We start from the raw sequence: 14,150 nt of genomic DNA, 5'->3' as shown, positions 1-14,150 counted from the left end.
TAAATGTTAACATAAGAGTTCCAAATAAAAAGGTGGAAATCAAGAGATACAACGTAATTTACAAATATTTTTCAATTCTTGACTATAAAATCATTCAAAACTGAAAAGCTTGATAGTGTGTGGAGCTTAATCAGTCGTCGAGCTGAAGATATTTCGACGATGATTCGCGGATCGATCTTTCGCCGATTATCTTTGGAGAGTGCAAAAGAGTTGTAAACATCTTGTCTCGAATTTGGGTTTTAGTGAGAATCTGCATCGACAAAATGAATGTTGTTTTCGCATTGAAAGTGAACCACTACAAATTTGCGTGTGCTATTTTGTTCTTTACGATTATTTTGTTTTATGATTTTAGGTCGAATTTAAAGATCAAATCCTAACAAAGCTATATAATTTCTCATTTGAATAAATAAAATAAATAATAAATAATAATTTTATCCTTTATCTCTACTTGTCTGTCTTTCTGTATTGTACAAACAACTTGTCTTTTGATTTTGTATAATATAGAAGGAAAAAAATGCTGTATAGAAAACACTTTTTCTCCATATTATAATATATATATAAAGTAGATGAATCTTTTATAGAGTTTAAAATATTTTTCAATGAACAATATTTTTTATAGAAAAAATAAGAAATTGGACCCTAGATATAAGTAGTGTTCATTCGTATCGATTTTTTTTTTAATTAGAAAGATAAAAATGTCTCCAAAAAACTTTAAATTTATTTTTTCAAACCTAAATGTTTTTGGACATCTTTCTATATATTTTTTTTCCTCCAGACTAAAATATATTAATTATTTATCAACAACGCGCAGGATATACTGCTTGCATATCATATAGGAAAGAGGTAAATACCATCTTATTATATAATTGGAATCATGCATAAGAATGATAATTATCGGCAGACGAATTGTCTCCCAGCAAAGAGTATATATCGAAGTCCAACCTCTACTATGCTAAACTTCTCTATAAACAACAAAATTACTTATGAGAACCAATTTTTTTTTTTGTTTCGCAAATTGAAAATGACTTTCATTAATCATGTATAATGATATTTTTTTTACATCCAAGATTCAGAGAAAACAAAATGAACAAGACGAAGAATTGGGAAAAACTTAATCAATTGAATTGAATTGAAAATGCAGACAAACAAAGTATTTAAAGGTATCAGTCATAATAAAATACTAAAGTGTCTTCACTCAAACAAAGTAAGTGAGGATAAAACCGTAGACTAATAAAGCCAATAAAACACTTAAAAACAAACTCGTTCCACAATTACTTAGAAAACAAGTAATCAGAACTGAGAATGCATAAGGGATTTAAAGGAAAGCTGAGCTGAATCCTTTGTCTCAATACTCCCACTCAAGATGGACGATAAACATTCTTGAGGAACATCTTGGACATAATGGAATTCAAGCTCGGAGCAGGGAGAGTTTTAGTAAAAATGTCTGCCAATTGGTGATGAGTTCTGACAAGAAGCAGCTTCAAATCTCCGCGCTGCAAATGCTCACGAACAAAGTAGAGATCAATCTCTATGTGTTTCGTCCGTTCATGAAACGAGGAATTTGAGGCGATGTGAGAAGCTGCTTGGTTGTCGCAGAACAACACTGTTGGACCCGTCAACACCACCTTCAGATCGTGTAGAAGCTGTGTGAGCCAGAGGAGTTCACTTGTAGTAGTGGCAAGGGCTCGATACTCTGACTCAGCTGACGATCTTGAAACTGTAGTATGCTTCTTTGACTTCCACGAGATGAGAGCATCCTCGAGGAAAACGCAATACCCCGTAACAGACCTCCTTGTGTCACTGCACGTGGCCCAATCAGCATCCGAGAATCCCCGTAGCTGTGTTGAAGAAGCAGCTGAGTAAAATAAACCTAGTCCTGGAGTACCCTTGATGTACCTGAGTAGATGGTGAGCAGCCTGTAAGTGTAAATCACAAGGAGCCTGTAAAAACTGGCTCAAGGCATTGACTGAGTATGTAATGTCCGGACGAGATATAGTCAAATATAACAGTCTTCCAATGAGGCTTCTATAGTGAGTAGGATCAGATAAAGGTACACCATCAGTAGAAGTAAGGTTATGTCTAGGATTCATAGGAGTAGAAATGGGTTTTGAATCCAGGAAACCATAATCCTCTAAGAGCTGTAAAGCATATTGCCTCTGATTGAGGACAATACCCTTTGCAGATCGAGCAATCTCAATGCCAAGAAACTATTTAAGGGGTCCTAAGTCCTTAAGCTTGAATTGAGATTGTAAAAAAATTTTGACATCAGAGATCAAAGAGCTACTAGGACTGGCTAAGATAATATCATCTACATAAAGAAGGACAGCAATGAAAGAAGAGTCACTCCCTCGAGTAAAAAGTGAATAATCACTCTTTGATTGTGTGAAACCTGCAACAATAGCATTAGTAAAGGTAATGGTCCATTGCCTAGAGGCCTGTTTCAATCCATAAATGGATTTGTGCAGTTTACACACACATTTGACACCATCATTTGGTAGCTCCCCCTGTTTCAAATACCCAGGAGGCAAGTCCATGTACACTTCCTCAAAAAGTTCACCATTAAGAAAAGCATTATTAATATCTAATTAAGTGAGAAACCAGGAATGAGAGGCTGCTAAAGCGAGAAGGGTTTTAACAGTCACCAACTTTGCAACAGGAGAAAAAGTCTCAATAAAATCCACACCCTCCTTTTGAGTGTAACCTTTAGCAACTAAACGTGCCTTGTGCCTAGCAAGAGATCCATCTGATAGAAATTTATTGGTGTATATCCATCTACAGCCAATAGACTTCTTATTTGATGGCAAAGGTACAACAGACCAAGTTTTGTTATCTGCCATGGATGACAATTCCTCATTCATAGCTTGAACCCAATTAGGGTGTTTGCAAGCTTGATGGTAAAATTGAGGTTCATAATGTTCAGTCACAGATAAAACATAAGACTGAAAATTGCTAGATAGGTGATCATAAGATAAAACATGAGATAATGAATGAGGGCTAGGAAGTCGTACACCTGTAGGAGATTTCAAGATATTGCAATGATAATCCCTAAGGCAAGTTAGAGGCATTCTTGGTCGAGTTGAACGTCTGACAGTCTCATCTGGAAGAGTTTGAGTTTGATCCAAGTCAGTCTCGTTAGTGTCTAGCTGTGGTGAAGAAATAGAATTCTCCACAGTAGGAACTCTGGTAATGGTTGGTTGAGGTTGAGTGTCAATGTCTTCAAACTGATTTGAGGGAGAAATGTTAGTACGTGGCAACACTAGATCAGGAAGGGGATCAGGTGTGTTAGAGCTAGGTGTGATATCATGAAAGGAAAAAAGATTCTCATGAAACACAACATCACGGGATATGAAGATCTCTCGTGTGATTAGATCTAACAGCTTGTAACCCTTTACACTAGAAGGGTAACCAATGAAAACGCATTTTCGTGCACGCGGTTGAAACTTAGTCCTGTGAGCTTTGAGAGTAGAAGCAAAGGTTAGACAGCCAAAGACACGCAAATTACTGTAATCAACCTCTTCATTAAACAGAACTTCATAGGGACATTTATGATAGAGAAGAGGACTAGGAGTTCTATTTATCAAATGAACAGCAGTGAAAACACATTCAGTCCAATATGCAATAGGGATTTGAGATTGGAAATAAAGAGATCGAGCAACATTAAGGAGATGTTGGTGTTTCCTCTCCACAACAGAATTCTGTTGTGGAGTTTCTACACAAGAATACTGATGCATGATCCCTTGTTTTGAAAAATAATCAGCAAAAATGAGTTCCTTTGCATAATTGTTTAATGGTAGTGGAAAACTGATTTGATATAAAAGCATAAAAACGAGGCAAAATAGTATAAACATCAGACTTGTTTCTCATTAGGTAGATCCAACAAAAACGACTGTGATCATCAACAAGGGTTAAGAAAAATCTGTATCCAGAATGAGAGATAACAGAATAAGGACCCCAAATGTCACAGTGAACAAGATCAAACGCAGTAAGAGAAACATGATTATTGGAAACAAAAGGAAGCCTACGTTGCTTGGCTAGAGGACAAATAGAGCAGGGCAGAGTTTTGTTACAAGATTGATATGCTAACTTGTTTTTCAGAGATTCTAATCTCTTGAAGGAGAGATGTCCCAAACGCTTGTGCCAAACATGAGCTGTAAGAGTGTTGACATTGTGGTTGGGTCCATCAGCTAGCACATATAGGTCTTGTTTCTTAGCACCCCTCACAATCGTCTTCAAAGCCTTGGTATCCTGTATTTGAAAACTGTTGTGTGAAAATGATATCATAATAGAGGGGTTTAAGGTCAAGTAATGAACTGAAATGAGATTGAACTTAAACCTCGACACCAAGAGAACATCCCTGAGAATAAAACCATTCCCTAGATTGATGTCACCACAAAAATAAACAGGTATTACCGTATGATTAGGCAGGGTAACTGTGGAGTTTTGCAAGGATTTAAGACTTTGAAAAAGACATTTATATGCACATATATGTCTGGTAGCACATGAGTCTAAAATCCAAGTAACTTTTGATATGGAAGGAAAACCTGTACTGTCATTATAACAGCAAGAACCTGTGTTGAAGGTAGTCATGTTGACTTCATTTGATTTGTTGGATGATGTAGACGAGGTGAGCTGGTTGGAGAGCATGTTAATCAACTGATGGATCTGATCGGAAGAGAAATTGGCCTGGTTGAAGGAGTTTGAGTCTTGATTGCCATAAGGTTGAATGGTTGATCCTTCAGCCGTATTTTCTTTGCCGGTGAACCTATTTTTGTAGCCAGGTGGATATCCATGCAACTTGTAACATTTGTCCACAGTGTGACCTGCAATCTTGCAATGTGTGCAGATAGGGCGATCCTTCTTGCTGTTCTTTCTTGGATCCTCTTTGACTGCCATTGCAAGAGAGCTTGATGAGTCTTGGCCAGCAATAGTCTCTGAGCTAAGCGATCTTTGTTTATCTTCCTGAGTCACCATGGCGAAGACCTTGTTGATTGAAGGTAGAGGTTCCATCAGGAGGACTTGACCGCGAATTGCAGTGTAGCTGTCATTGAGTCCCATAAGGAACTTCATAGCATACTCACTACGTATGAACTCGATCAAATTCTTTGAGCCTCCACATGTGCAGGTACATGGAGGTTGGAATTTCTGCAGTTCCTCCCATAGAGTCTTCAATTTGGTGTAGTAGATCCCCACCGATGATTGATCTTGAACGAGATTCATGATTTCACGCCTGATCTGAAAGATCCTCGGCGCATTGCTTTAAGCGAATCTCTCCTCAAGATCCTTCCAGATCTCCCTCGCCGTTTGCGTGTAGATGACGCTAGAAGCGATCTCCTTGGTGCAGGAATTGAGAATCCACGCCATCACGATATTATTGTTTCTTTTCCAAGAGGCAAGGTGGTTCACATCTTCTCCAGTAGGTTTTTCGATTGATCCATCAACGAAACCCATCTTGTTCTTGACTTCGAGCGCAATTCTCATAGAGTGACTCCAGGTTGCGTAATTGTCACCATTCATGAGTTGAGTGACCAGAATCATACTAGTAGAGTCTGAATGATGAAGATAGTAAGGATCTAGGGTTTCATCGGCAATGGACCTTCGCTGAGCAATCGCAGTGGCTGGTGTATCTTCTCCCTGAAATCCTTGGCTCGCCATTGAAGAAGATCAGCGAGGAAGAATGATGAGAGAAAGATTCGCCGATAAAAGCTAAGATCAGACGAGAAGCGAGATTTGCTCTGATACCATTTTACATCCAAGATTCAGAGAAAACAAAATGAACAAGACGAAGAATTGGGAAAAACTGAATCAATTGAATTGAATTGAAAATGCAGACAAACAAAGTATTTAAAAGTATCAGTCATAATAAAAGATTAAAATGTCCTCACTCAAACAAAGTAAGTGAGGATAAAACCGTAAACTAATAAAGCCAATAAAACACTTAAAAATAAACCCGTTCCACAATTACTTAGAAAACAAGTAATCAGAACTGAGAATGCATAAGAGATTTAAAGGAAAGCTGAGCTGAATCCTTTGTCTCAATAATATTTGATCAAATATTATAGTACTATGAAGTAACATCTTATATGCAGTTTTAGTTTAAGTGATTTAATTGATTAAAGAGGTTTTTTTTTCTTTGTCGCGCCTGCTTGCTTGATCATATTAGTGGAAGACTAAATTTGCAAAACTTTCAACTCATTACCTCATCAAGATCACACACACACACACACACACACACACACACACACACACACACGTATACACATTTACCACTAGTTTAAAACTTTCAGGTCAAGTTTCATTATAAATGCTTTTGACCTAGTCTCGGACTCTCGGTGCGTGTATCAGAATGAATATACAGGCATGATTTTACGAGGTTGATGCTAATTAATCCTCAGTTTGTATTGAGATTATAAATATTTTAACTGTTGAAAATATTTGTTTAATTTTACAGTTAATAATGCTTAATTGATCTCAGATTCTATTTTTTTCATTTAAATCATTATAAAGGAGATGTATGCAAGTTCATAATTGAAACAAGAATCATATTAAGAAATATCAACCATATCCCTCGAATTTTAGTCACATATATATTAACAACATCCATTATATTTTGCTATTTTATACCGGGTATTTTCAGATATATCACAACGATCTTACAGAAATTTGTTTATTTATAAACTTTCTCTTATATATGTTTAATCTGAGCTAAAAATTTATCCTCTATTTTAATTATTTTTCTTGTATCTTAATCAAAATTATCATAATCTGCTACAGTGAACATTAGTAATGGAGATCCAAGCTCATTAAGATAATAATATAAATTATATTGCGATACATCTACTGTTATTATGATTATAAAGAAAAAACAATACGTATATGCCGATAAATAGATTTAAATAAATAGCAACTGCCAAACACTGCCATAGATAAGTATGATTATATATGTTTTCTTTTAGTTCAAAAATTTTCCTCCATTTTAATTGATTTTTTTGCATCTTAATCAAAATTATCATATTCAAGTAGATAATATCATACTGCTACGGTGTATATTAGGAATGGAGATCCAAGCTCATTAAGAGTAATACAAATATACATCTACTTTTATTATGATTAGAAAGAAAAATCAATAAATATGTTGATTAATAGATAATTTTTTTTTTTTAGCAATTGTGAAAATATGTATCACTATTATGTCAATTTAAATACATCAGGAAACAAAAAATCAGTTGAAATTATTATTGGAATAAATCTTTAACTTTAATAAAACATAAGATATAATTTAGCAATACATAACTATATGAGTGTACATATTTGAAAATGGATGTAGGAATTTAACTAAAGCTCAAAAGATATGAATGAACTGTGGGCTTTTACGACGTCTTTTCAAAACCCGTGAAGTTTGCTGCGCGAATCCACGAGCTCTTTTTTGTCCGGAAATAGCTTGAACGTTCATTCTTTAAACTTGTGCATGACTTCGCTTTGGCAAACTCCAAGGTCTTATATTTTTTTTGTTTTGTTTTTTTCTACAATTGGATAACCATTATGCAAAGGCTTCAAAAACCGTCGTGCTAACTTTTAGCATAGGATTTGCACATCATTATTATTATTATTATTATTATTATTATTATTATTATTATTATTATTATTATTATTATTATTATTATATAAGAGAAGTAAATTTATTATCCATATACATTCAATTTATTATTCACGTTAAGATATAATGACAAATTTATCTTTTAGTTTTAAGATATTAATAAAAATGCTGGCAGTCATCATTAATCTAAATCTAACAACATCTTTCTAGATAATAATGCAGTAATAGTCATTATTATATCTTACAACAACGAATGCAATTTTTTTTAATTTGAACTGGATATTTCTAAATAATAGTATAATCATCATTACTGCCACCGGATACAAATTTAAAAATTAAAATCTAGATATTTCTAGATGATTTTCATTTACATGCCTTTTATTTCAACTAGATACTTATAGATAATAGTATAATAAATCATTATTGGATACCAATTAAAAATTTTAAATATAGATATTTCTAGATGGTTTTCATCTATATGCCACTATAAGTAGGCTCTTCGTTTTTTTAAATTTTCGTGAAGTTTTAGCTAACATAAAGCTCTTTATCATGTCGTTGTTTTTATCATTAGTCATTTCTTGCCCCAAAATTAAATAACTACTTTCACCATATTTTTCGTGTTGTATTTTGGCATTCTTAAGTTTTTAACAAGGTATGTATGTCAATGTTAAACAACCATCAAATGAGCAATTGCGAAAGAAATTAATTGTAAATTAGTTAATTTATTGGATACATTTAAGTTATAGCGGCGAAGCGCGTGAATGTATATATATGTATATTCACAATGTTAGATAAAATCACAATTTTGATAACTTCAAATACAAATAGGTCTACATATTAATTTGAAATTACCCATAACTCTTAAGTCTTAACTAAAATAAAGTTACCTAATACTCTTAATAATCAACTATATTAGCAGTAACCCATAATTTAGTATTAACATGAACCTCTTCGGATTTTGACGGATAATTTAGTACTTTTTATGAACACCGTAAAAAATCGTAAAAATAAATCGATTTAATTTGAATAACCAATTCTAAAATGATTTATTTTTAATAAGGCTTTTAAGACTTGATTCTCCACTTTTTTCTAAACAGGTTATAGGTGTTTAATAATTGGTTAAAGAAAATTCTACTCTGGATAATTGAAATGCTATTTTAGACCCATTTAGTCCAAAAAATTGAAAATTGATCATCTTTACCAGACCATCCTTCCTCCGAAATGAACCCCGGAACAATGCGCGCTTCAAACCTTCTTCGAACTTCAATCACCTAAAAATGGCGTTAATTACCAGCCTCACCGAACTCTCATCCTTGAGCCGCCTTCTCGTGATTTTATAAAATTAAAAACCATTGTGCATATTCTCCTATTTTAGGAATACCAACACGAGGAGAAAAGAAGCCTTTATAAGAGTCATTTCTCGCTTTTAGAGGCCCAATTGTTGCCTTTAGAATCGACAAAACTCGCTTCTAAATGACCTAGAAACAAAATGTCGCTTCTAAAATTTAGAAGCGACGTGTTGCTTGTAGGGTCGCCTCGGCCAATTAACTCATGAAGAAATGAGATTAGAAGCTACAGTTTTCTTTCCATTTCGTGAAAGACGCTTAATTAGAAGCGACATGTTGCTTCTTAAGTCTTATTCGCCACCTTAAAAAAAAGTCTCTCCCGCCATATAACAAGAAGTCCATGGTTGGATTAGACGTGACATGTCGCTTCTAATATTTTGTAATTAATTTTAATCGTTTACCTTTTAAATAATTTTTTTTTTAATTTACAATTACATAAAAAGATAAAATAAAGTTCCATTCATACATTTGCGAATCAAAACAAATATACATTGTGATAACAAAACGTGAATCACTAAGTTTGAGATCAATAGGGAAATTACATTCTGCTCTTAGACCTGGGCTGTCCTCCTCCGTAGCTACTGCTTGGACAATCCCTCTGGTGTGGGACCGATGTCAGTGCAATCGTCTCGGCTCGCTATTGTGCCCAAAACAAATATACGTGACTAAGGGCAACCTCAACCCAATTTCTATATTTGGTGTTAATTCAACACAACTTTTGTGTTAATTTAGCACCAAATTTTTTTCCAACTCCAACCACAACACCAAATTTCACACTAAAAATATTATTCATCATTATTATATTATTAAAATAAAACAATCTCTTTATTAATAAATATTTCAATAAATAATTATAATGGTGATATTTTTTAATTAAGTGATTAAAATAATTTAGCATTTACCAATATTTAACAAAAATTATGATAAATAAAAAAAGATAAATAAAAATAACATTACTAAAAATATTACATTTAAATAATTCAACATAAAAACATACATTTGACAGATAGATTACATCGTACTAATTTTTGTGTGTTTTTAGTTTTCATTTTATTTTTTGTGTGTTTAATTTAAACTTTGTAACCTATATTTAAATTTTTATGTTTTAATTGAACTTTGTTTTGATATTTTTGTAGTCAATTTATGAGTTTTTGTGTTTTATAAACATTTATAAGGTTAATATATGTATATAATTATATAAAAAAAAAGACCTTTGAATTTAATATGTTAATTAAAAAAAAAAAAAAAAAAAAAAACAATGCCGTGTTGTACAGTGACACGGCAAATATGTCGTGCCACTGTTTAAAGCACCAAATTTGGTGTTGGTTATAACGTGCGATTGGACCATTTTTTACACTATATTTGATGTTTTAGCGTTGCGTTGGAGACGCCCTAAGAGCCCAAAACAAATAGAGAATGTACACTCTTTTACGAGAGGAATTATGATATACTACTTGTGTTTTTTTTTTTTTAATAATTAGAAGGTTTCTAGTCTTTTAGAGCATCATATTTGTATTAATGTTCAAATAGTTCAGACAAAATGCAAGTTAGTTTGGAATCAAACAAAGATATCACATTAGGTGCATGTGTCACTTATGGAAAATGCCGCAACTAAAACCTTAAAGTTGACGACTATTTTTCCTTCAGCCCTGAGCTTATGCGGTTAGAAGTCCGACACTTATTTATTATAGGGTTGTTCATCAAAACTGCCAAACTGAACAACCCGATTACTCAAACCACACCGTACTCTTTTTTAAACCGCCCCATTAAAATCTGATGAAGTTTGGATTGTAATCAACTCAAACCGCAATTTTTTTCAGGTTGGCTTGGCTTTTTATAGTCGTGAGATTGGGTTAAACCAAACCAACTCGATAGTGTTAATTCTTTAATTTTTTTTTTTTTTGAGAAACGTGGGCGGTGCCACGGAGATTTCATATAAGCCATCACGTATGGCGGAGGAAAACCGTGGTTACAAGAGAAAGGAAAGTACACTCACACAACCACGCAGCCAAACAACAAACCAAACGAGAACACGTTATCCCGGTGTGCGGGATTGCATCTCTCTAGCCGCGGCTCTAATAGCCTCTTCCGAGCAGGGAGGGACAAGCCCCATCCATCTCGAGTTAGAATTGTGCATAACCGCAAAACGGGCTAAGTTGTGAGCCGCAATATTACCAAGACGAGGAATAAACATAATCTTAAACTCAGTCAACTTACTTACCTCTCTCTCAATGTGAAGCAAGATCGTCCCGAGCTCGGTCGTGGGGAACTTCCCCCCGGCCACCGCCTTGACCACCTCCGAGCAATCCGAATGAAGCTCCAATCTCGACCCGCCGATGCTGAGAGCAAGAACTACGCCTTGGAGAACCGCAAACGCCTCCGCAAGCTGGGGGGTGAATCCCCTAGCTTGGGAAAGCGTTTGCGAGGCTATCACCTTTCCGGTGTGGTCACGAGCAATGCAACCCACACCGAATCCTCCCTGGTCCCGATCTAGAGCAGCATCCACAGTCACCGAGATTGTTCCTTGCGCCGGAGGGATCCACATAGGCTTGGCCGGACTCTTGTCCTTATTCTGACCGGCTCCCTTGTTCGCTTCTCTAAACTCCTCTAGGAAGCATCCTGTCCACTGAACGAGCTCCGTCTGATTCCAAGCTTTCTTTCCCGAGACGACATTGTTTCTGTGGTTCCATAATTCTCAAATAATAGTGATATAGAATTCAAAATTACTAACCTCAAGAGAGTCCGCCGCTCTGAGAATGGTGCCATAAGGCCTCTCCCTCCCCGCGAGGCGGAAGGGTCCCCCCAAAGCCCGCTTCTTTCCACACCTTCCTGCTCCACTTGCAACCCCAAAGAGCATGGTGAGCCGTCTCAGCCTTCCCCGAACAGATCGGGCATCGATCGTCGGTGATAATCTTCCTCTTGACGAGCATAGAGCGTGTCGGAATCCGATCTTGGCACACTCTCCAGATGAAGAGCTTCACCTTAGGAGGAACCTTTAATTTCCAAAACTTTTTCCACCATTCCTCCATCGTAGTCCGGTCAGATGAGCTTGCTCCAAAGCTGCCAGAATCCATAGCCACTCTATACCCACTCTTGACCGTGTACTCGCCATCCTCAGTGTAGTGCCATCGACGTCTATCAGGGACCCCTTCACCACCACAGGGGATGCTCAGAATCGCTCTAGCGTCGTCCTCCCCAAACATGTCACGAACAAGCGGCTCATCCCAACTACCGTCATACCTCATCAGTTCCACCACTCTCATATCAGGAGGAATCAGAGGGGGATCCAACCAGGTGCAGAGTCTAGGTCTGGGAATCCACTTATCTCCCATAACCATAACTGACTCGCCATCTGCAATACTCCACCTCGTGCCTGCCAGGATGATCTCCCTTCCCCAAACCAAGCTGCGCCACATAAAAGAGCTGTTTGACCCACAATGACCGCTCAAGACGTCCCCGTGGGGGTAGTAACTCTCGCGGAAAACCTTGCCCACCAGACTGTCAGGCCGTCTGAGGAATCTCCAAACGTTCTTAGCAATCAAAGCTTGGTTGAACTTTTCCAGGTCTCTGAAGCCCATGCCACCCTCCAGCTTGTTTTGCACGAGGGCTTCCCAAGCACACCAGTGAGTCTTGCTAGCCCCGTTGCAGTTCCCCCACCAAAATTTAGTTATAGCCGAGTGAATCTCCGAGATCAGCTTCTTCGGGAGCTTTAGGCAAGAAGCCACATAACACGGGATAGCCTGAAGGATGGACTTAATTAACACCTCTCTGCCGGCCTGCGAGAAGAAAAGACCGTTCCACCCCTTAATCCTCTCCCAGATGCGTTCTCTCACGTATTCGAAGAGCTCTTTCTTTTTCCGACCAGTGAACGCGGGGAGGCCTAAGTACCGTTTATGGTAATCCGACCTTCGGACTCCAAGGGTCTGGGCAAGGAACACCTCCTCATCCTCCGTCCCAACGTCTTTGCCAAAACAGACATCGGATTTTTGAAAATTAACCATTTGACCCGAAGCCGCAGAGTATACTCGGAGGGTCTCAGCCACCGCCTCGCACTCCTCAGGGCACGCCTTGAAGAACATCAAGCTATCATCCGCAAACAAGAGGTGGGACACACGAAGGTTTCCAAAACGGACTCCACTTATGGCTCCCGACTGCTCTCCCGCCCTGAAGAGACTCGAGAGACCCTCTGAGCAGAAGAGGAAGAGAAAGGGAGAAAGCGGGTCGCCCTGACGGAGACCTCTCTGTGGAATAACATGTCCCCGAGTGGTTCCATTGATGTTGAATGTAAAACGAACCGAGGAGACACATCTCATCACCTTTCCAACCCAAGGAGCCGAGTACCCGAGCCTCAGCATCACAGCCTCCAGGTAATTCCACTCGACCCGGTCGTAAGCCTTGGCCATGTCAAGCTTGAGGGACGCCCACTTTCCATTCCCAAACCTTCCTCTCTTCATCGTGTGAAGCGCCTCAAAACCCACCATCACGTTGTCGAAGATAAGTCTACCCCCCACGAACGCACTCTGGTTCTCTGAGATGGCCACATGCATTGTGTCTTTGAGACGATTCACAAGGCACTTGGCGGTTGTTAAAAAATAAGGTATCCATGCCTCTAAGATTGCAAATATTTTATATGTACTATTGTTAAAAAAATATCATTTTTCTAATAATATTATAATTAAATAAAAAAATACTCAGTATTATATTTTATTATTTGTGACTACATGAAAATTGAGTAGTTAAAAATATGCGTAAATTTTATTTTAATATGTAAATTTTCTAAAGATAAGTAAAATTTTGATTTTATTTGACAAAACTTTTTAGATATAATATACGTATATGATTTTCATTTGTGTTATAAAGTCATTTGTCGATAATTATAATCCGAAAAAACCAACCCAAATCAATCCAATTATTTTCGGGTTGGTTTAGCTTGATTTTACATTTCAATCTGGTTGGTTTGGATTTTCAAACTAAAAAATTAGTTGTAGCGGTTCGGATTGATAGCACATGAAGAAACCGACTAACCCAACCCGACCACACCCCTACTAAATATAATAGCAACAATTTTTCGCGGCAATTGCATGCAAAATAAATATATATGACAGTTGTAACTATCCTCACTACTACAAATTTGGTTTTCTGATGCGCATGACTAGTCGCCACCTAAAAATCGCATCTAAATGGCTTTCGGGTGCGACTAGTCGCACCAG

General features: G+C 36.9%; 1 protein-coding gene across 1 annotated transcript; it reads right to left on the bottom strand.

The window, feature by feature from the left end:
• Positions 1 to 5,256: 5,256 nt before the first annotated feature.
• On the bottom strand, positions 5,257 to 5,652 carry LOC149379703 (uncharacterized). The gene has a single exon (XM_089604052.1). The coding sequence runs from the start codon at positions 5,650 to 5,652 to the stop codon at positions 5,257 to 5,259; it is 396 nt and encodes a 131-aa protein (XP_089460178.1).
• Positions 5,653 to 14,150: the final 8,498 nt, after the last annotated feature.

This window comes from Urtica dioica, chromosome 12 (assembly GCF_054948205.1).
Source record: "Urtica dioica subsp. dioica isolate 48M chromosome 12, U.dioica_male_clone48M_v1_H2, whole genome shotgun sequence".
Classification (NCBI taxonomy): Eukaryota; Viridiplantae; Streptophyta; class Magnoliopsida; order Rosales; family Urticaceae; genus Urtica; species Urtica dioica.
This window is presented reverse-complemented; position numbering and strand designations above follow the sequence as displayed.

Bases quoted from the DNA above. Each gene is read 5' to 3' on its own strand.
- LOC149379703 (XM_089604052.1), bottom strand. From the start codon at position 5,652: ATGGCGAGCCAAGGATTTCAGGGAGAAGATACACCAGCCACTGCGATT.